This window comes from Anastrepha ludens, chromosome 5, assembly GCF_028408465.1.
Source record: "Anastrepha ludens isolate Willacy chromosome 5, idAnaLude1.1, whole genome shotgun sequence".
Taxonomy (NCBI): Eukaryota; Metazoa; Arthropoda; class Insecta; order Diptera; family Tephritidae; genus Anastrepha; species Anastrepha ludens.
In genome coordinates, this window is record NC_071501.1 from 54,127,634 (window position 1) to 54,152,932 (window position 25,299).

Genomic DNA, 25,299 nt, shown 5'->3' on the forward strand with positions numbered 1-25,299 from the left:
CAGTATCAACCTGTATCCCAATTTTATCTTTTAGCTCTCGTTTTATCAATTGTTTTCTGGCTTCTTTTATTGGGCGAGTATGTGAGTCGACTCGTCCTCGTTTAAATTCCATATTATAGGCTACATGCAGAAGACACTCCATCAGCTTGATACGAGCATGGAGAGGTGACATGCCGAATTTCAGTGCTTCTTTATTTACGGGCCTGGATTGAACTTCTTCAATTTTATTCATTTTTGAGGTTGTTGCTCCACAAATAAAACAAGAAGATGCTGCTAATGTTTCTGTCACAAAATGCGCTGTTTTACCGTCGATCATCGAAAAATATAATTGATGTTTTTCTTTAAATTCACGATTATTTACTGTGACTTCGGTTTCTCTGAGCTTCGATATTTCCTCATCTACTTTTCTATTTTCGTTTCGTATAACTTCAGAAGTCTCTTTAACATATGAAAACTGTAATGTTCTACAATACTGTGTGGAGGAAGCTTTATCATTAATCCACACTGACTGATTTATGTTGTCACTTCGTGATAATTTTAGTGGTACTACAAATGTCATATATAAATGAGAGTCAGACACTTCTTCCGTTGAAAAACTTTGGAGATACTCACTTTGTCCCGAGGCTCCATCAGAACCCCATTTAGAGTATAACGTGAGATTTTCGCTTGTAATTTGGCTTATCTCGTTTATTGATTTAGTCTCTAAAATTCTTTTAGTAGTGTGATCCAAAAGCTTTTGTAAGGGTACACTTGCTGAACTTTCAGTAATAAATATGCCTTCTGGATAACTTTCAGTCTTTTCTTCCGAGAGTGCTTTGTAAGATACAAGTATGTTATATCCTTCACGTTGTAACCAGTGCATAAGATACTCATATTTTTCTTTTGTGAGTTCTAGCTTTGTAAACAAACCAACTGTTTTTTTGGGGCAAATTTTCTGATCAGCTTTCGAAATATTAGATGTAGAAGCAAAATCAATCACTTTTTGGGGAAACATAGCACGTACTTCATCCCTTTTATATCGCTTAGCACGATCACAACACTCGTCAAAGGATTTTCGTGGACGACCAGTTTTAGAGCTGGTAGAAGGTTCACACTCATCATTACTTAAGTCAATTTTAAAAGTTCCTTCAAGCCAACTTGCGTTCTTACTTTCAAATCGCGATTTTGTGCGCTTAGAATCCAACCACCTTCGTTTGAATTGAGAGTAAAAATGTTTGTATACTGCATCCACAATACGGTCAATTTTATGTTCACTTATGACAATGTATGATTGTTCCAAAAATAATTTTAATTTTCTCCTATCGTTGTCATATTCCAGAAGCTTCGTGCATAAATCCGCGTATGAAATGGTGAAACTTTCCATTACATACTTGTTTACATTGACAAGCTCAGTAAACAGTATAATTATTACGATTCACAGATTATTATTAACCAGTTAACTGTGATTGACGAGTATACTCGTCATGGAGAAGTGGCAAAATTTTGTGTATTGACGAGTATACTCTTCATGCGTATAAATTAGTGACCATTGGCTATTTAAATTACAATTTTTGAGAAAAACTACACATATTCTCAAATTTCAAATTTCGAGACAACAATTTCTTTAAAACTGAAAAATGACACTAACTGATAACTTCTGAGTCTAACAGCAGAAAGTGTTTTACCTAAATATGCAAACAGATAACGAAACCGTAGTTAGGTTTAATCAAATTAGTGCAACTGTAGGAGGGCACTTTAAATTTGTTTAGTAATTTTTAATTTTGCGTTTATCTCAAGAACCAGAGTCAATTCAAAAAATGTAATTTCATACTCAATATATATAATGATGCTAATAGTGCTAATGAAAACCATTAACAAAATTATTGCCGCAGATTTTTTTTTTTTTTGTTGCCCTGTGTTATCATTGCCAAAAAAAAGGCAGTGGCGCCTGGTGGCACCTGCAATTGATTAAAACTGAAAGAGACGCTATTAAGGAACACGTTGATACTAGTTTCTGACCGTAGGTAAATGTAGCTCAACTTGCAGATCCAAGAATATGAAGGAATATGATTTTTTTTTTTGTTTTTGTAAAATTAATTATAAATAGATAATCAAATGCTTCACAGCCTTTGTTCTTCCGGCTAAAATATATAAAAATATCGTACCCTAAATGAAAAATAAAAAAATCGAAGACGGCTCAAGCAAAAGGAAAAAAAACCACCTTGGGCTTTGAAGTTTTTTCTTAGTCAGTTCAATACTATAAAACAATTATACTTTTCACATATCTATAAAAAAAAAACTGTAAGTCGGAATTTAGTAATTCTTTTTGATTTTATTGTTGGTTCTATTCTGGAATTTAGAAATACCATTAAACATTGCGTAGGTGGTATGTTGGAAATTTGACTTTTTTCCGCAAAATCCCCAGTGTGCGGCGGCCGTGGTCCTAAATACACTCATAATAATATTGTAATAACCCACAAACTTACAAACTTTCACATTTTTAATATTATATATATATACAATTGGTCCTTATGCCTTTTTTGTGTGCTTCGCTGAGTTGCTCTCCTATTTGTGCTGTGCGTCTTGACATTTTTTTCCAAATAGAGGGACCTACAGCTTTACGTTGCTTCAGAATGGCATATGGGTTTTTAAGAGGAGCTTTTTCATAACATTAATACAATCGGAGATTTGGCATTGCCTGCCGCGAAGCGACCGCCTTTAGAGAATACTTTTTCTATCAACTGGTGTTTTAATTTTTCGACATTCGTCTACGGCGGCTGGCGTATAATATTAGTAGGATTAAATATTAATATGAAATATTACACAATTGTTTTCACTTTTTTCGAATTTTTAATAAATATAAATTTTTCTATTGAACATTTTTTCCTTACAGTGCTTTAAAAAGTACAGAACTATGGTCTAAAATAAATTTTTATGAAAATTTTAATATCCAGAACATAAGTTTCACATTATTTGGAAAATACAGAATTATGACCCAAAGGAATTTAGGCCATGTAGAATTTTTTTAACGTTTTTTTTAAGTTTTTGCCCAAAATAATATTGTAATGCAGAATTTGGAACCCCTCCTAATACAATACTAAAACTTTCATTTTCTATGCGTTTCTTTGATTCCAAAAATTAACAGCCAGCCTTGGTGGAAAGAAAGAAAAAAAAATGAAATTGTATTCTAAAATCACAATTTAGGTAATGATGTTTACACAGGAAATAAAGAAAGTCTCTTTGTAGCAATTTATCACTCCTTATAATAGCACCTTAATTTGGAAATGTATTCTTTTATTTATTTGTTTATTAATGAAATAATATTTTTACTTCTACTTGTTTAAAAAATTCTACCGCTTGTTCAGCGCCTTACGCCAGCTAACACAAAGGAAATAGAGTTGGATGGCCCACGCTCTTAGAAAACCGCCTCACAACAATGACCCTAGATTAGAATCCTTAGGGAAGCAGAAGCCGCTGCCGGCTAAGGAACGCCTGGAAAAGATTTATCCTGCATGACATATCTTTCATAAGTACAAACTGGGTCAATGCTAAGACGATAGCATCTAATCCCGTACGTTGGAGAAGACTTGTAGAGGTTCTATGCTTTTCAAAGGAGTAATCGAAAAAACAACCTCTTACCAATGGGTGGTCTTGGCTGCTACCAAAATGTTTCGCCAATCGCCTCTGCATTGCGCGCGTTAAGGCTAGTTAGAAATACCAAGGGCGGTCGGGTCGGCGTCGACTTGGACGTGACAACGTAGATGAGTCCATTTCCGTCCATTCGCTCAACGTGACCTAGCCAGCGCAGCCTCTGAATTTTAATGTGCTTCACTACGTCGATGTCGGCGTAGAGCTCGTGGTTCCATCTTATTCGATATGCATTATTCACGCAGATCATGCGAAGAATTTTTCTTTCGAAAGTTCCTAATAACCGTCCATCGGAAAAAAGCTTAATCGTACAAAATTTAAGCTTTGCACTATATGATTTTTGTTGTAGTATGAACTATATTTTTATAAACAAAATTGAAAAAAAAACTAATAAATAGTCAAATATTTATTTTGTTGGAATAAATTTCACGATGTTTAAAAAAAAAATTATTTCTTGAACTGCTTTTGAAACAGACCTGGTTTTTTTATCTTCTTTCAGAAAGCTAGACTAGAAGCTGTTATAACTAAAAGGTTAAGTAAATTTTGGTAGACAATTTTTATCAACTGATATCAAATTGGCAATACTCAAAATTGTGAATAATACAAAATTGTTAAACGTACATATATTAATATAACTAGCAACAGGAGCAGTAATAAATTCTTAACAGTTTTATCATTGCACATACCATGACACAATAATTGGTTATTAGTTATATTATTAGTTTTTGCTTATTATTGTATCATGATAGAAAATTTATAACATTTATTTATTTTATTGAACATTTGTGTATGAAAAATTTAAACTAATTGTACATAAATATAGGTATGTAGCTTCCTACTTGTAGATATTTCCTCAGTTAAAGTATTTGAGCTAACAAGAAATGTATTGGGCGTTTACGAAAGTATTAGCCCGCGCTCGATTTTGATTATTACTAATCTGATTTAAGTAGTTGGTAAACAGCTCTGGACAGTCGCGATATGGTTGATCTAATTCAGTCAATGTTATTGGTGGTGCGGGCTGGTGTTGAAGTGATGAAGTAAATGCATTTGGTTTTTGTTTTACGATGGTGTAAACAGTGATATCTTTTGATGACGGATTAGGATAGCCATATACCGACCCCCCTTCGCATGAAAGTTGATACTGCGGTGAAACGTAAATGAGAGGCTCATAGACAAGATTACTCTGTTTATCTGCATCTTGCGAAGTAGGATATATTCCGCTATTTGTTGTCTTCAGTTCCTTATATTGGGAAACTTCTCCAGACCCGGTTCTTATATTTTGGTAAGGTTCTTCATGTGGAGGCTTTACATTAATATAAACATTTTTAATATTGGAAGTATTTTTAATACTTGAAATGCCACTCGTATCACTATTACTATAAATTTTTTCCTGTTCATGATTTCCATATTCTTTTCCCTTGTTCTCATTTAAATTCTTGTACGAACTGTCATCGACAATTTTTGGGTTGGTATTGATGTAGTCATCTTCATAGCCATTTTGTAGTGCATTGGAATTTCCGGCTTCCCATTTGCTAGGCGTATTACTTCCGTCAAAATTACTCACAAAACCTCCTCTTTTTGGCCCATTAGAATTCGAACATGTTGGCCTTAAGAATGGTTCGAACATCCATAACGGATGAATCAGTGGCAAGCGGGGTAGTGGTGCTAGCTGTTGAATATAAGTATTATAAGCTGGATTTACCAGTGATTCGAAAGTATCTCCCTCATCAACGTTATTTTCATTGTAATTACAACAAGGAACACATCCTCTATCGCAAAATACATTTTGTAGTCCAGTATTTTTCCATAAATTTTTCAAAAACGATCTCTGTGTTCGTCTTAATTCTTCACTGGGTACAACATGTTTCAAGTTCGTGCCCGCTGTTAGATAATGTGATGCTTCAACTGACATTCCGCTGGGGTCCGCAGAAGAAATCTCAATTAATATTACCGAAGTTGTTGATATACTCCATACCATTAGTAGAGTCAGCCATTTAATATCCATTTTTATTCTACAATTTTTTCGTGAACTTAAGCTCTCTCTTACGGGAAGCTAACTGTATTCAGCTTCGATCGAACTGAAAAAACTGCACACAAGCCCTTTGAGTGACTTTTATTACGAGCGTTTTCTGTTTCACATACATGCCTACATATGTGTGTGGGTACAAAGCTTGATGGATCAGCACTTTTGGAGAATAAACATTTGCTGATTATGAGAAAGAAAATAGAAGTGCATGTGCTGCACAGTCGTCAGTGTACTATTTAAAAGTTAACGAATCTGGAGTAGGTTACATTATTAAGTACAACTAAAAAAAAACAAAAAATTGTGTAATACATATATGTACATATGTAAGTGTTTGTGCCTTACATCTGTTTATTACTCCCGTACATACATACGTACATATATGCATATATGTACATATGTACTCCTATTTGGCTAACAACATATTTACGTACGTTTGTTTGGTCTGAGCTCATCTAATATTGATTTCATTTCCTCGTAGTTAAAAGAGGTAAGTACTCTGCAGAAAAATCTAAGTTACTAAAAACAATTTCAATTGTAATTGCATCATGGGGTACGTCGGAGTTACTAACTACTACTCGAATATCTAGCCACAGGCATCTGGCTAAAGTTAATAAAAGTGATAGTCCTGACTCAAACTTGAATAGTGATAGTGTGGGGTCGAAGTCTAAACTTGGCAGTAGAGCATGAAATCAGGGCATCATGTATTTCCAACATTCTGTTTATTAGGAAGGTTAAATTAAAATGTTTTCCTTTTGAAAATGAAATTATTGCGAATGAAACTCGAGTTAATTTAAGATAAAACAAATAAATTTTTACTCATTACTTAGTGTGACTCTAATCATCCACTCTAACCAGTAAGTTAGGTTGAAGTTCCGGTCACAGCACATACAAACAAAAATTCGTCAATAATGACGACACTTTTGAACTTTTGTTTGCATTGTCTCAATTGCGTGACAGAAGTGGCAGAACCCTCGTCAGCCTTCGACTATCTGCTGTCGCCCGATTTAGTGAATTCTCTCTTAAGAAAATATGGATATAACTATTCCGGAGACAAAAGAATGAGTGAAGAAGAATTTGATGGGATGCAACCGAAAAAGTCTAGTGTTGTTGGCAGCAAGGTATTTGTTAGGCCTTGGCGGAAACATCTTCAACTCAGAAGTGTTACATGAGTGATGACGTAATATTTATTATTTCCGCTTTTTTCAACTTAGTCGTGGATCTAGTAATACGATAAGTCTGTGCGATTCACAGAGATATTTCCTGAGGCTTGAGTGGTCGCCTTGAAAATCTAGACTATGTGGACTATATTTGCCTGCTGTCACTCAAACATTTGCATATATCAACAAAACTACAAGCGGTAAGCAACCCTGGAGCACGAACCGGACTAAAAATCGGCATCGCAAAAGCCATGGTGTATCAATACCTCCGAAACCCGCGTTCTCTAGACTGCCGGGACTCCATTAGAAGAAGTGAACTAGATTTGTTATCTTTTTATTTAAAAAACTAGTGGGTTAGCAGCGGAATAGGCAACTGAATATCTATCTAGCTGCGTTTGGTATGTTAGACAAGGTGTAGAGAGCGACTCACATTTCCAGACGTACGAATATAAGGATATTCGATGCTAATGTGAAATTAGGGAGGTTGAATTAGTTTTAAAGGTGACACACGGATGGCGCTATTTATCACTTTATCGCGTTGGCAATACTGAATATATATTCATGACAAATCCTCATCCCTAGGCTTTGTTTATCAGTATCTGTCATTTCGCTGAAGTATAAACAACGCAGTGTTTTCGTGCTCCGAGTATGTCAACTTTCGTGCCGTCGAAACGCAATTTGCGGGAAGCTTTGCTTTTCCGCTTCAATTTGAAAAAAAAATACAGCCCAAGCCCGTGAATTGCTGCAGGAGGCCTACCCAGACCATACTCCGTCGATTTCAACATGTGAGTACTGGTTTCGACGATTCAAAAGTGGTGATTTTCACACCGAAGACAAGGAGCGTCTTGGCCAGCCCAAAAAGTTCGAGGACGCGGAATTGGGGGAATTGGTAAACGACGGCTCGTGCCAAACCCAAGAAGAGCTTGCTGAATCATTGGGCGTTGATAAATCAACCGTTTGCAAGCGTCTAAAAGCGATGGGAATGATCCAAAAGCAAGGACATTGGGTCCCGTACGAGTTGAAGCTGCGCGACGTCGAACGGCGACTTTTTACGTGCGAATTGCTGATCGAGCGACAAAATCGGAAGGGTTTTTTGCATCGGGTGGTGACTGGCGACGAAAAATGGATCCACTACGATAACCCAAAACGCAAAAAATCATGGGGTTTGCCCGGCCACGCATCAACGTCGACGGCCAAGCAGAATATTCACGGCGAGAAAATCATGCTCTGCATTTGGTGGGATAAGGTCGGCGTCGTATATTTTGAGCTGCTCCAACCGGGCGAAACAATCACGGGGGATCGTTACCGACTGCAATTGATGCGTTTAAGCCGGGCATTGAAAGAAAAACGGCCGGAAACGGTAAAAAGGAACGACAAGGTTATTTTGCAACATGACAACGCTCGGCCGCATGTTGCTCAACCTGTCAAAAAATACCTTGGAACGCTTGGCTGGGAAGTGTTACCCCACCCGCCGTATAGTCCAGACATAGCTCCCTCCGATTATCATTTGTTCCGGCATATGAGTCTCGATTTGGCGGACCAGCGGTTCTTCTCGTACGAGGTTACCAAAATATGGGTTGAGTCATGGATAGCCAAGCAGCGGCCAGAATTTTGGAGAAACGGCATCCGGAAATTGCCCGAAAGATGGGCGAAAGTTGTAGCTAGCGATGGCCAATACTTCAAATAAAATATTTTGTACCGTTTTTTCACAATAAAGCCCCAAATCTTCGAAAAAAACCTTTAAAACTAATTCAACCTCCAATAGTAGACTTATATGGGTGCGAAACATTGAATTAACTGCGTGTGCTCTACAAATGTTGCAACCGTTGTCTTCGTAATATTAGGTTAGATAGTAATAGCTGATATGTAAAAATTTCTCACTTAGACTTCTAGTGTCCACTGTGTTACCAGTGCTATGTATTTGTTATAAGCCATGCTGACCTTTGGGATGGGACCAAGCAAGTAACTAACTCTTCACACAGAAATCCAGTGTTATAAGTGGAAATAGATCGGGCATATATTGCGTAAACGCCTAGATGACATTACAAGAGTAACGGCAGAGTGGCTCTTAAGGAAGTCGGAGACACGGGACACCAGGAGGCGACAGAAGAATAAGCGAAAAGAGAAGGCCATTCCTGGAACCAAATTAAATTCTTAGCGTTAAGTAAACCAAATTATAATTTGTTTATTGAGGCTCTATGTTTCACCTAGAAACTGCGGGAATATAAAGGGTGTTTTTTTAGAGGTTAGGTTTTCAAGATGAAATAAAACGTATATAATTTAATGTTATGGCCAAGAATTTAGCTTTATTATAAAGATAAGGGTTTGCCATTATGTTTTAAAAATGATTTCGGCCAAGTGGCCGCCGCGGCTGGCTCGAATAAATTCCAGCCGAGAGGCCCATTTTTCGACCACTTTTTGCAGCAATTGGGGCCGTATGTCAGCAATAACGCGCCGAATATTCTCTTCCAAGACGTCAATCGTCTCGGGCTTATCTGCGTAGACAAGCGACTTCACATAGCCCCACAAGAAATAGTCCAGCGGTGTTATATCGCACGATCTTGGAGGCCACGCCACAGGTCCACGGCGCGAGATAATGCGCTCACCAAAAGTTTCCTTCAATAAATCGATTGTTGCGTTGGCTGTATGGCATGTAGCGCCGTCTTGTTGGAACCAAAGGTCGTCCACATCAACATCGTCCAATTCAGGCACGAAAAAGTCATTAATCATGGCTCTATAGCGCTCTCCATTGACTGTAACATTATTTTAAAGAAATATGGACCAATGATTCCCTCTGCCCATAGAACACACTAAACAGTGACTTTTTAAGGATGTAACGGCGTCTCAGCAATGGCTTGTGGATTATGTTCACTCCAAATGCGACAATTTTGCTTATTGACATACCCATTCAACCAAAAGTGAGCTTCATCGCTGAACGAAATTTTCTTGTGAAAATCGGGATCGGTGGCCATCTCGTTTTGGGCCCATTCACCGAACGTGCGATGTGCTTGATGGTCGTTCTGCTTCAATTCTTGCACGAGTTGGATTTTGTAAGTCCGCAAACCAAGATCCTTCCGCAAAATCTTCCATAAAGTGGATGGGCACATCTCCAATTGCTGCGCGCGATGGCGGATGGACTCATTCGGGTCTTCTTCGATACTCTGCTCCACAGCAGCAATAGCGTCTTCGGTGCGCACTTTACGACGTCTCTGAGGATGCGTATTATCCACTAGAGCAAACGTGGTGCGAAACCGATCCATGGTTAATCGAATTAGAGACTCTGATGGACGATTATGTCGACCGAATATTGGACGCAGCGCGCGATGCGTCGCGCGAACCGAACCATTATTTTCGTAATAAATTTGCACGAATTGCAAACGTTGTTCAAGTGTAAGTCTATTCATTATGAAATGGCAAACCAAACTGAGCATAAATCAAGTGACAGCTGTCAAAAAGACCATCTACGAAAAAAGTAGTGCCAACTTGAAAACCTAACCTCTAAAAAAACACCCCTTATATGATATATATTAGATAATAGTATTATATATTATATGTTTGGTGTTCGCAATTGTGCATACTTTTTCGGGATAATTTGAATTTAAAAATTATAAACTACAATTCATAATACATATGGAAGAGTTTAAACGAAAATTTTGAAAATATGCAATTAATTTAAGTTTTATACTTTAAGAGTTTTAAATATGAACAAAAATAATAGGATAATTTTAAAAATGAATTATTTAATGGCGGGCTTATAGTACGCTTCAAAATCTTGTTTTGGAAGGACATTCTTTTTGTTTAAGCTAAAGGGCCCGGGTTTTTCTTCAGGGAAAAGAAAACATACGAGGATGAACTTTTGTAAAAACAAACAAACATTTTTTATAAATTAGTCCGATTTTAGTCTAATAATGCGTTTGTCACTTTTGGGTTTGAAAGTTTTGCCAACTGTTTAAACTGCTTGTTTGATTGAAATTGTGTTTCAACTGTAATTCACTTATCCATGTGCATAAACACGTATATATACTCGTAAGTATATAAGAATATAATGGGCGCTTAGACCCGTTTTGGGTGTTTAGCCGAGCTCCTCCTCCTAGTTGTATCGGGCGTTTCAAAGACCACTCGAAATCACTTTTTTAGTAAAAAAGTTATTCAAAAACAAAATTAGATGATTAATTTTGCGCCACCTCGTACTTAGCCGCATTTGAGTCTTCTGGGACTAGTCGCAGAAACGACAACAGTCAGTGGACCACATCCCGATTATGGGCAGATGACTGCGCAGTCTGCAATGGTCTGTGAGAATGCCCGTGAGCATTCAGAGTTTATCCTCAAGAGTTATGAGTTTTTTAAACCTATTTTGGTTCTATCTCCCATTCATGATTTCTCCTGGCGTAGCCCCATAGTTTGGTGCTAACTAACCTCTCTTAGCCTAAGCTCTTCACTCCTAAGTTTCACCTTTATGGCGCGTTGTCCTATAGCAAGGAAGAGCTCGGGTCCTATTAATGACAAGGTCGGAGCCTCTCTTGCCAATGCGTCCGCTACTTCGTTCCCAGTTATACTTCTGTGTATTGTGACTCAAATTAGTCGAATGCGATTATTCAAAATTTTGTACAATTAATTATATGTGTTATTGGTGACAAGATTGGTGGTTGCAAAAATACGAGCGGATGAAATTGGCACCATCATATGGGCAAAAATCCCGAAGCATATGAATCATGGACCATATGGCAATCACAACCCAGGATTTCCGTACATTATTCGCGGGCTAGAGGCAATGATGGTTATCCCCTGTATCGTCGTCGCTCTGTTGAGGATAATGGCAGAACGATAACCTTAAAAGTTAAAATTAAGGTCGCTGTAGTCGCTAGCAACTAGATTGTTCCATATTCGTCGCTGTTTTCCGTGCCATTCAAATCCTAATGTCAATGATGAAGTTTCACAATATCAGATGGTAAGATGTGTCAGTAAAACGAGGCGGTTTGGATAATCTTTTCATTCCCTGCACACGAACGTCATCCTACTTGGTCCATGTTGTTGTGCGTATTGAAAACCGTCAACAAAGGTAGCTCAGAACTCATCTTCAAACAAATTCCAACACTATAAATGCGGAGTACCTGTTGCTTTATGCGTAAATGCGTATTCAACCGATGCATTGGGACCCATATATATGGTTCAACCGCGCAATGGCGAGCGTTTTTACTTATGCAATACAAAAGAAAATTTTACTTTAAATAAAAAACTTTATAGTTAATAGTTACCTAGCCCACGTGAGTTTTATTTCAAATGTATTTTTTTACATTACTTTAGAAAATTTTGTTTGAAATATCATATGGAATTCTAAGGTACTTTTACCTCATTTGCTTCCTATGGGTTAATGGGAGCAAACTATGTACTAACACATATCAAATCACTTCACATTCTAATTTTCAAATAAGCGTGTTGTCAATGGCTGGCTCACTGTGTACACTGCGCTGAGTCTAACTAATGAAAGAAAAAAATATTTTTATCTAATAAAGTTTGCTTTTTTAGCTAACAGAACGAAATTTCAAATTTTAAGGGAAATCTCTATTTTTTAATTGCAATTGTGTATATCATTATATTATCCTTGATACCGTTCTTCGAAGTTCATTATATCTTCGTGGAAGCGTTCCCCTTGTTCTTCAAAATATGCTCGAAGTTATCTTTACATTTATCCAGGTGACTATGTACTATGTGTACTTAAAGGGACATTATGCAACCCAGTTTGAAGCTGTCAAGCATATTAGAAATAAGCTCTTCGTAATTCTCAACCTTCCCGTTGCAAAGATAACCATGGATCAGCTTTAAGGCTAAGCCAGGCTGGTTTTTCGTGCCTACTCAAGAACTGTAAGAATCTTTCGCTGGCCATTATTTTGTTTATTTAAGGACCGACGAAAATATCAGGTTTAATTTTAGCCTCTGAAAATTTCGGGAAAAATGTTTTAAAATATTGAAAGGATTCAGAGTCTTGGCGAAGAGCTTTAGAAATTGCTTCATGATACCTAATTTTATGTGCAGTGGAGACATTAAAACATGATCAGTCTCCACAATTGGTTTATTTTTGACATTATGTTTTGCTATTTGAAACTTGGCCCATTGAGGCCATGACTGATGCTGATGCTGAGTTTTTTGAGAAATTATGTGCCTGTATTGTAGCTTAACTTCCTACGCGTAAGTTAAAGTAAGCTTCATTGGCTTTACAGAGTTTCATATTTGATGACAAACTAAATTTGTTGGCTCTCACTTTAATGAATACGGCGCAAATCTAACAAAAAAGTCAACGTCCCTTTTACGCTTTTTGGGAGGCATTTTTAGGATTCGCAACACTTAAACGTGTTACGTTATTTCGAGGCGTATCTATTCAAGGTGGTGTGATTAAAGTAGTTGATTGCTTGTTTCATTTCGCCTTTAAATGAGAATGTCAGTAAAATGAAATGACGGACATTTTTGTTTATATTCAAATCTTTATTTGAAAATGAATAATGTAAATTTAAATTCAATGGAAATACTGTGAGTAAGAAATGGAATGAGTAAGAAAAGGCGGCCGCCGTAGCCGAATGGTTTGGTGCGGGACTACCATTGGGAGTACGTAGGTTCATATCTCCGTGAAACACCAAAATGAACATATGTATATGTATATATATCCATATAGGTATATACGAGTATAATGATTCTTATATATATATATATATATGAAATGGCAAAATGTGATGTGTGTTTAAAAAAATATGAACGCGGAAAAGAGCCTTTTTTAAATTCTAATTGGCGAAACTGAACCAGCTACCACTAAGTGTGCCATTAAGCCAACGAGCAACTGTAAAGAAAAATATGCTCATCTCATTCAGGTAAGGAAAAAACGCAAACTAGAATAGCACCAACAGATTAATAAACCCGATCTACGAGTACAACAGCAACGTTGTCAATCAACTGCAAAATTCCTCTAGTACGTATCAAAGTTATTAAGTTTTAAAAATGTATTTAGTAATTAAGGCCTAAGTTTTTCTGTTACTAAATTTTTTGGTATTGCAATTTTTGTGAAATGCGGTACTATAAAATACTATGTCTTAATAGCGTTATAATAATAAATATTATATAAAAATATATAAATGAAACATTGTGTGCTGTGCTAATATTTGTGATAAATTTTACGAAGTAGATACTTAACCAAAAACCTCATCTTATGGAAAAATGTCATAGTGAAAAATATGATTTTAAAAATAACGGCTTTAGTATTACAGTATGTTATTTTTTGGCCCTTATTCCATCCCTGCCCTTAGTCTGTGTAATGTATCATATTGATATTTCTAAAGTCTTATTTAAGTTTAGAAATCCTGTACTTATTGCCCTCGCAACGAATATCTTCAGTTCGTACAAATTGTTGTTGTTTCTTTCTAATAATTTAATAAAAAAGCGATAGTTGTGAGTATACGAGTACACATTCCCATGGCAGCCGGTTCTACGTTAGCGGAATGACTCGGGTTTTTCCCGACCAAGGGCTGCCGCCCCAGTACACTAGCCCTGTCTAGTGTATCTTATATCACCCCACCCCTTACGTCACAGGAGCAAACTCTCGCAGCAAACCTGCTCCAAATGCTTCTCCTCAGGGCTGGAGTCGAATCCAACCCTGGACCAGAAGTATTCTACTGCTGCGTCTGCCATCAACGGCTTCACCCGAACTCCACCTCGGTTAGGTGCAATAAGTGCAACGGGTGGAGCCACCTTAAGACCTGCTCAGGCCTTAAGTCGCACAGGGAGTGGTCCACACGGTATGTGGCCACGTGTTGCTCCCGCCAACAGGCGTCTGATGCCTCCACGGCTACCACCCCCCCTGATAGGCCGGTACTACCAACCGCCACCACAACCCACACCTCCACGGTGAGGAGCCTATCGGAGCAACACAACTCCCCTTCAACCCCTCCCATCCCTTCCTGCTCCAACCCCAGTGCGGGAACAAACCAGCAGCTCCTGGTCCCCCGTACAGTCTGTTCCGTGTGTCAGACCGTAATACCTCGGAATCTGGTATCAGTCCAATGCAATTCCTGCAGTGGCTGGTGCCATTTTCGGAGATGTTCCGGCCTGCGCACCACCCGTGAGTGGACAACTGCCTACGTTGCCCCCTGCTGCAGAGCTCTGCACTCACTACCGCCCCCGGAGGCGCGGCCGCCCACCACCATCAGGCCGCAACAACCACAGTGGATTGCGCAGCAGGTCCAACGTAGACAACCCCACGCGTCCCTCACCCCCCGGATTACACTGACCTCACTGAGAAGCTTCAAGCTTCTCCAGTTTAACTGCAACGGACTTACGAGTAAGGTCGACGAGATAGTTGACTTTATGAGCCGGTACAGTATTAAAATAGCTGCGGTCCAGGAAACAAAGTTGCACGCTAGGTCATCTCTGATCACCAGGGATGGCTATAACGTGCACAGACACGATCGCGAGCGAGACAATGGTAGTGGCCTAGCGTTCATAGTCCACCACACAGTGCAGTATCGTCTCATCGATGAAGGAATCGACCGCAGGGACAGCACCTTAGAATGTCAAGGCATAGCTGTCCGGTCAGGCGATTCCGAGCTCGAAATATTTAACGTATATATACCCCCTGTCACCTGCTGCCCGGCAGGATATCACCCTGATATAGGTGCGCTCATCAGAGGTAAAAACCGATTGGTTGTAGGTGACTTTAATGCGCATCACGATCTTTGGCATTCAAGCCTGCCAAATGATCGTAGGGGACAGCAATTGGCAGAGCAGATAGACGACTCGACATTCAGCACTGTGAACGACGACGCCCCCAGCAGGGTAGTGGGCAATTGTAGCAGCTCGTCTGACCTAACAATAGCTAGCGCGGGTCTGATAAATAGCATAACGTGGCGACCTATGCTATCGCTTGCATCAGACCACTTGCCCATTATCGTCTCGATTAAGAGACTTGCCGACTTCGTTTCCGCGAATCACCGGTCTTATTTTAACTTTAAAAAAGCTAATTGGGCCGGCTTCGCGGAATTCACCGAGGACACCTTCGCCGCTCTTCCCATCCCCACTGATGTGCGCGTGGGCGAACGCGCATTCCGCAAGGTGCTCACAGCTGCTGCGGCTCGCTTCATCCCAGCTGGATGTTATAAGGACATCCGTCCTCATTTCCCAGCAGAAGCAGCCAGTTTAGCAAACGAGCGTGACCACCTACGCCAGGCCGATCCCGGGGATCCCCGCATAAGGGATCTCAATTTGGAGATCCGGCAACTGGTAAATCAACATAAGCGGACTAAATGGGTTGAGCACCTGAAGACTTGTAACCTCACCTCCGGAGTGAGTAAGCTCTGGTCCACCGTTAGGTCCCTGTCGAACCCGACGAAACACAACGACAAGGTGGCTATCACCTTCAACGGTTGTACTTCGTCGGACCCGAAGAGATGCGCGAGCTATTTTAGCCGGCTGTTTACACTGCATCCTCCGGGCGACAGAACCAAACGTCGTGTTACCAGAAGGCTGCACAAACTGACGAACGACAGTGCGCCACTTACTTTCTCGGGTGATGAGGTTCAGGGGGCCATCAACAAGTCGAAATCATCGAAAGCCATTGGCCCTGACGGACTAAACGCGCTGATGCTGAAGCATCTGGGACCCCTGGGAGTAGGATACCTCACAAGGGTCTTCAATTTGTCTCTGGCCACTCTCATCATCCCTGACAAGTGGAAAGCAGGGAGAGTGGTCCCACTATTGAAACCTGGGAAACCCGCCAACCAAGGGGAGTCTTATCGGCCGATAACTCTCCTTTCCCCAGTAGTGAAGACACTTGAAGCCCTCCTACTCCCACTCTACACGACACACCTGGCCCCAGCCCCACATCAGCACGGATTCCGACGAGTGCACAGCACCACCACGGCACTCACCGCCCCTGCGAGACTGTCCTAGTAGCGTTGGACCTAAAGAAGGCTTTCGATACAGTCAGCCATTCCACGCTACTAGATGATATTTATCAGTCGACACTCCCGCTAGGGCTGAAGAGGTGGTCCGGCACTCGTCAGTGATTTTTCGAGATCAAATGTCTAAGCAGAGGAAGATTAAGCAAGGCGTACCGCAGGGTGGTGTCCTTCCACCCTTGCTTTTTAACTTCTACATCTCGAAGCTCCCCCAACCACCAGCGGGAGTTTCCCTGATCTCATACGCTGACGATTGCACGATAATGGCGTCGGGCAATGACATCGATGGCCTGTGTTCCAAAGTGAACAACTACCTCACCGACCTTTCTCGTTTTTTCACTGCGAGGAATCTCCAACTTTCCCCCACCAAGTCCACGGCGACCCTTTTTACCACCTGGACAAAGGAGGTCAAGCTGTCCCTTAAGGTAAAAGTCGACGACACACCAATTCCGACTGTGAATAACCCCAAAATTTTGGGTGTAACCTTTGACAGCTTGCTCTCCTTCTCTGCGCATACAACCGCAATTGCCACTAAAGTCCAAAATCGCAACAAGGTCCTCAAATCGCTGGCCGGCAGCACTTGGGGCAAAGACAAAGAACTGTTGCTTTCGACATTTAAGGCAATTGGCCGGCCGGTTCTAAACTATGCTGCGCCTGTCTGGTCGCCTGGTACTAGTGATTCGCAGTGGACAAAACTTCAGACATGTCAAAATACCGCCATTCGGACAGCGACCGGGTGCCTCCTGATGTCACCCATACAACATCTACACAACGAGGCACAAATGCTCCCAGTTGCGGAGCACAACAAATTGCTCAGCAAGCAGTTCCTGCTGGGGTGTTACCGCAGGTTTCACCCCTGCAGACACCTGCTTGAGCCTGAGCCGCCTCCCAGACGCGTCAGGAGACACCTCCTAGACTACGCTGACGAACTCCAGGACAAAACTGACCGAAACCTACTGGACCGGACAGTATTTAGACACTCAATAAACGACATTCACCGGGAGACCGTTACCACCTTCATGAACTCCCGTCCTGTGAATGCCGTAATCGGAGTCCAACCACCACCTATTGCAGATGAAGAGCTCCAGCTTCCCCGTGAGACTCGTGTAACATTGGCACAATTACGTTCTGGATATTGTAGCAGGTTAAACTCCCACTTATCCAGAATTGACCCCGACATACCAAACACATGTCCGGCATGTGAAGGTACCCCGCACGACACTAACCACCTCCTCACATGCCCCCTAAATCAGACTCATCTAACCCCCCTCTCCCTCTGGACCCAACCTGTCGAAACAGCATGTTTCCTGGGCCTACCCCTAGATGAGCTAGACGAAGACGACCGATGATATACTTACACTGACAGGGCTAACTATGCTGTTAAAACAACAACAAGTATACGAGTACTTATATAAGTATGCTAATGAGGTGAAACAAAATAACTGCGAAAAATAAAGTACGTGAGCACAGATGTGTAACACACCTTAATTTGTTTGTTAATTATGATTGTTATTAGTTGTTCGTTGTCGTTTCTGTGGTAATCTATTACTCATACTCCTATGCTCCCTCTCCTTGTTAATTCCTGATTGCAAAGAGTAAAAACCTATTGCGAAAACATTTATGCAAGCGTAGTTTTGAAAGGTTGAGCAACATTTCACTCTACCCCAAAAATGTTAAATTGGACATATGCATGGCAAGAGTCTTGCGCGTTAGCTCACAATTTAGGAGTATTTAACTTTTCTTGATTTAGTTTGCGATTAGTGTTCGTTTACTACAGTTGTGTGTCAATGCAAATGTAAACTCATAAGTACTAAAAAATCAAGTGCAAAAATCAAATACAAGTACTACATATGTATGTAAGTATGTGATAAAATGCCCATATAAGTATTAATATGCCGCTTTAAGCGCAACCAAAATAATAAATAAATATATATATAAAGTGTAGTCCCTGTTATGCAAAAGTGAAAATGTTTATTTGGAAAATTCCTCATATACATTTTACTTTGTCCGAAACACTCCGACCTTACATTTTTGAGCCTTTCCGTAAGATTTTCGGCGCATTCGATCTACTTTTAAGAAGCTTCATCTTGATTTGGCACCAAACATTTTCATTGGGACTAACACTGGTCAATCCAAAGAAATTACGGGCTTTTAGTGCGGGCTTTACTCAACAATGGGTTTTACAAAGGACTCAAATAATTGAAATTAAGCGCACGCAGACCCACGAATTGTTTTGTGATATTTTCACATATTTATGCAGCATTTTCCAGTGGAGGTAGTACTACAAATCACTACACTCATTTTGTTAAACTAGAATCTGCATCAAGGAAAACCAGCCCCTTCTCAATAAAAACTCTCCGGGATATTTGCCTCTATTTCCTTTCTTACTTTCATGAATGAAAGTTTCCAAGGATATTTTTTCTCTATGAGAACGAGCTTCGAAAAAAGGACATTGTGTTGTGGGGAAAAGGTAGTATCACGAATGCAAAAAGGGTGAATGTGATAACGTTTTGAAATAAATTTTCCGCTAATAAAATGTGAGTGAGCAGTACACAAAAATTTAGGAATTTTAACTTTTGAATAAAAAACAACAAAAATGTTTTTTGGTAAAAGTAAACTGGAGTTACTTATAAACATGATACAAAAACATTCCGGAATCGTTAGAGATTTTTTTAAAGGCAGCAGGTTCAGTTCAGCTGGACCAGCAGCTAAAAGTGTTGCTAAGTGGAGTAGGCAAACATATTTAATTATCTTTTTTGAAGTATCTACAACATTAGAATATTCTAGGTGTGACCCGAACAAAAAATAACACACTCATTAGGCAGAGGAACTTGGTTGTGGCCCTTATAGAGATTTAAATTTATCGGCCATGGAAAGTGTAATAATTTATTAGAGGCGGTAGGAGAAATAGTCCATAAAGGATGTGGCTGAATTCAGTAGCTAATGTGGTTGATGCAAATGAAACAAAGCTTGTGAATCAGTTGAAAAAATCGAGCTACTAGCAGAGAAAGAAGAGCGTAACCCACGAAGAAGTGAACAACACACGGATTTGGATGAAAAAATCATTGCTTTGATATCATAGTTGAAGAGCTTAAAATTCTACTCGAACAGTGCCATACCGTTAAGGATATCGTAGTTGAACAACAGCGGCACTTGACGGAGGGTACTTGATATCCTGTTTGTTGATCAAAAACAGTACCCTACAGCAATGGGGCTATGTAGCAAGTTAGGCTCAGAGAAATTGAGGCTTAACTAGAAGAAAATCCTTTAATGCGAGAAATTGAAAATCTAAAGGTGAAATTAAGAGCTTTAAGCAACTAAAAATTTATAATACCTTATCTTTGAACATATTGTTAGGAATAATTTTATGAGTAATACTTATATTTTTGTAAAATAATTTTGTATTTTGCAATAACACAAAAAAATAGTTTTAGTTGAACAACTTTTTTATTAATTTTAAATATTGTTAAAGTTAAAAAGGAGGAAAAAAATTCGAGTTCGAAAAGAGTCAATTTTAAGCCAAAAACTGAAGGGATCGAAACTTATGATATCGTTTTGAAAATTGGGAATATGTCAGAGAGGTAAGCATTTCGACCATAAGCAAGTTCTCTTTCTGATTTTTTCAGCACAAAAGTTTGCCGCCAAATTATTTGGGCGGCCTTAAAACGAAGTGGAAACATAGGACGGGAAAATAAAGTTTTTAGCGTGGACCTCTGTAGGAGAGATTTTTTCGTGTTATTTTCATTCCATATAGTTAAAGAGATTTTGCTCTTATAGAATGTCATTGTTTCTTAATTAAACATATGTATGTAGTACATATATTTAGGGAGCTTTGTTGTTACAGCGCTATTTATAGATGGGAAAATAAAAAGTTGCCAGGACTTAAAACTCATGATTGCAACAATCTATATTCGAGCGGTCTTATAGAATGGCAACAAAGTGTACTATATTTTGTTTCTAATGCTTTGGACCCCAGTTAAGTATGGGGGTTTTAAGTACCTTTAACAATTTTTTTAAAACGGATTCATTTAGTCTATAGTACTTCTCGCCCCTGAAAAGGTGGGAAATTAGTGGAAATTTGAAGGGAAGATATTATTAGTGCCCATAAGGACCGCGGCAATTAAAACGGGCTGGTTGTATCGTGAACATGCCTGAATAAAGCTTTTTGTGTCTGTGCTTGTTTCTCCAACTCATAGATTTCTTTCGGTGCTACTATTCGGAAAGCTACATGGAGTATTTACTTTTTCTTTCTTTTTTTAAATTTTCACACAATTCACACCATTTAGAACTACGGCCAAATTTTGGGGGAAATTTTCACATGCAAGATTTAGAATTGAAGTACTTTTTCCTGAGAAAAAATAAATCCGCGGGCTAAATACTTTCCTCTACATGAGAGAGCGATTGCATTGTTTCGCAATAAGTTTGGACGAGCTCTATCAAATTGCTGTTAAGATACCCCTATTTATCGAAAAGAGAGCGTGACATCACTAATGTTTTAAAAATGTTGCTTGCGTCACATTTATTTTTTTGAGTTCATCATATTTGAGACATTTTGCTTCTTTTAAAATAGGAAAATAACATTTATTTATTTTTTGAAAATTACCGTTGTATGGCAGATGAGCGTGTTTATTGATTGATCTCTCCCTTTTTCAATACCAAACTACCTTTGACAAAGAGTAATAAGTGTACCCAGTTTCTATGAAATATACATATTTATTTATGATCGAGTTATAGTACGCGCCCACGGAAGGACGAGCGGGCAGATACGGTTATATCTACTCCTCTCATAATTCTGAGCAATGCCATTGCCACTGTGATTTTAAATATGATATCCAGCATCTACCTTCTTCACCAAACTTGCTCCTACTTATGTATATATTCCAAGGAGTTTCTCGGCGAAGAAAATGGCTGAGAAACTGAGGTTCAACGATGCCGTCATTCAATTACTACGGTTGGAGATGCTGAATGAACCACTGGAAAAGTGAACTTCAAAATGTATTTTTGAATTATTTTAAATTTTTATTTTTAGTATTTGAATTCCTTTGATTTTTTTATTGAAATAAGCTCACATGTTATAGTTTTAATATATTATACTATAATGAAGGCAATGTACTGAAATATTAGAGTTCCTGTATTTAAATAAAATAATAAATTGTTGTAATATTTGAGTTAAAGTTTAATAAAATTTTGTGTTTACATTGAATTATACTCTTACAAATACTCGAAAAATAAATCCTTCGATTGTGAAAAAATTTCTTCCGATTGCAAATTTGTTTCATACCAAGCAATTGCCAAGCTGAAGAACTATTATTGGGTTGCTTATATAACATACATGCAATTTTTTTTCCTTGGAGGTACACTCTGTTACCAGAATGTGGTATTCCATCCCCTGATATGAAGAATACGAGCTTGTGCTCGAATGAAGCCGTTTAAATTGCTTCTACGCTTGCACTTCCACTCGAATTAATGGTTGCCCCAAACGCAGGAAATCTGAAATAAGAAGATTACTAATATGTCCCCATAATATGGAATCCGTTATATAACGTTCACAATAAAATACTTGAACGTGTTCAAAAATATTTTTTTGAAATACTGTTTATCAGATCTAAATTTTTATTTGCTCTTTTTTTAGTCCAGGGTGCAGACTAATAAGCCTAAATGCACTTCAAAGCAGAAGAGTGATTTCAGCAATATCTTTTGTGTATGATGTTATTAATAGTAACTTTGATTGCCCGCAACTTCTTTACTTGGCAAAAATTTATGTTCCTGCTAAAACTCTTATGGTACACGGCACCACACTTTTAAAGTTAATTACGCTATGAATGAACGATTTACTCGGACTCTAATTGAATTTAATAACCTAGTATTAAACGAATATATTCTCTTTAATTTTACTTTTGGCCGATTCGGCTCTAGAAATGCATTACTTTCTACACCTAGTAAATAAACAAATTTATATCTGGCCTGTAAGGTTTCCAAATCAGTGACTCAGTAAAGTAAAAACAAACACAAATACAGACATATCGTATAATCTTGAACAAAATTATTTTGAATTTAATTGTTCAACAAATTGCGTTAAAATTTTATTCTTTGTGTACTGTCAAAACAAAACTTATGTAGCGCTGTTAAATCATATGCATTGTTGGAAAGAAAGTAGAACTATACAAAATTGAGTTTGCAGATACTCATTTGCGAATGGAACATATATCGAGGTCTCAGGAAAGTCGTCCTAGATGCTGAACAACATCATTATCTAGGCCACTTATGATTGGTTGTGTAATATGATGTGTAAAACTTAACCATTTTGGAGATATTCAATTATAAAGATTATTTAAAAAATATCTCTTTCTTTGTAAATGCCCGATTTTTTTTCTGTTTGTGTCAATTAATAAGAATCATTAATAAAATGTTAACTATACCCTGACAGTAAAAAATGGCTGCTTGAAAAAATTTTGAATTTACGATTTTTCACTAAGTGTTTCATCGTTTTGCATCAATAAAAAAACTTTTCTGTGGAAACGGCTGAGTAAATTATTTAAAAACCTTGTATTAGTAGAGGTTGGTTCGTTTACTTAGGAACCAGCATTAACACCGATAACAATGCCAGCCTGGAAATCCAACGTAGAATCTGTCTTGCCAACAAGTGCTACTTTAGACTATGTAGGCAATTGAGTAGTAAAGTCATATCTCAAGTAAAGTCCTGTGCCCGTCTTAAATGGCGCAGAAGCGTGTACGATGACAATATCCCATGAAGCGTCGCTTTGAGTGTTTGAGAAAAAGATTCTGCGGAAGATTTTTGGACCTTTGCACATTGGTGACGGCGAATATTGTAGACACAGAACGACATAGTTATAGCACAGCGAAAAAGATCCAGTGGCTACATTGGCTGGGTCATGCCGTCCAAATGGATACAAACGTCCCGGCTCTGAAAGTATTCGATGCGGTACCAGTTGGTGGTAGCAGAGGAAAAGGAAGGCCTACTTTGCGTTGGAAAGATCTGGTGAGGAAGGACTTGGTTTCATTTGGTGTGTCCAACTGGCGCCCGTTAGCACGAGAAAGAAACTACTGATGCGCTTTGTTAAACTCGGCCAAAATCGCGTAAACGGTTATCGCGCCAATTAAGAAGAAGAAGAAGTATGTCTTTTAGCTTATCCAAAAAGGAGTAACATTTAAATTAAAAGAGTAACCCAAAACGGGTTACTAAAACCTAATTTCATTGCAATTTGTTCTTGACTTGACCGCCACTATTCCCTTTCCTTAAACTACTTTCCTTGACACTTGTTATTTGATGCTGTCTAATTTCATCAGCCGCGTCAAGTATCTTTTGTTTTAGGACATCCACTTCATCCATCGAGTAATGTCACAGTATACGAGGCGTTTCATTTGGCCTCACGCGTGAAAGTCTATCGGCAATAATCGGCGTCATGGTATTAACCCACCTATCCAATCTATTTAATGGGATTATAAAAAGCAAGGCGGCCGCCGTAGCTAAACGGGTTGGTGCGTGAGTACCATTCGAAATTCACAGAGAGAACGTAGGTTCGAATCTTGTTGAAAAAAAACACCAAAATTAAGAAAAACATTTTTCTAATAGCGGTCGCTCCTCGGCAGGCAATGGCAAACCTCCGAGTGTATATCTGCCATGAAAAAGCTCCTCATAAAAATATCTGCCGTTCGGAGTCGGCTTGAAACCGCTTTATCTATCACTTACACAGACGTAGGCCAGAACTCTCCAGTAGTATGCATTACAAACTACATATATATATATAATTGGCGCATACACCCTTTTTGGGTGTTTGGTCGAGCTCCTCCTCCTGTGGCGTGCGTCTTGATGTTGTTCCACAAATGGAGGGACCTACAGTTTCAACCATCTACAATACCACGGAACGGAGTATGGTGAGAATTCATTTACATGAGACTCTCATTAATTTCATCGTGTCAGCTGACACGGGCGTACGTTTTGTTTCTTTTTTACGAGGAGGAAGAATCGAAAGCCTGTACCCCGTCACTGTATGACTTTAACCCCAACTAAACCTCCTACCGTCAAAGTACTGATCCCCTGCCGGTACAACAGTTAAGTAAAACGTCGGTAAGGCGGTTGAGCCCTAAGTTCTACGTTAGTTACTCTTCACATGCAGTCCGTCAAAAGTTGCATGTACTTTAATCCTACCCTAGTTTCGTTTATTCCCGAAGGAAACCACCCCGTCCACCCCCTTCCACCATACGTACGTTTACGTGTGTGAGTGTGAGGACCATTACCCACGTCAACGATCTACAATACTACGGAACGGGCCGGTGGTGAGAGTACATTTACATGGGGCTCTCATTACTTTCACCAAGTCAGCTGATACGGGCGTACGCTTACGTTGGTGAGTGTGAGCTCCATTACATGGGGCTCTTATATGTGTGAGCACCATTAGTTCTTCTTCTTCTTAATTGGCGCGATAACCGCTTACGCGATTTAAGCCGAGTTTAACAAAGCGCACCAGTCGTTTTTTTCTCGTTCTAACCGGCGCCAATTGGACACACCAAGTGAAGCCAAGTCCTTCTC

General features: G+C 39.1%; 1 protein-coding gene across 1 annotated transcript in view; it reads left to right on the forward strand.

Moving 5' to 3' along the window:
- Positions 1 to 6,711: 6,711 nt before the first annotated feature.
- LOC128864721 (uncharacterized) overlaps positions 6,712 to 25,299 on the forward strand; it is a 36,583-nt gene continuing 17,995 nt past the window's right edge. The window contains 1 exon segment of the mRNA XM_054104471.1: positions 6,712 to 6,771. Coding sequence (XP_053960446.1) covers positions 6,712 to 6,771 — 60 coding nt within the window.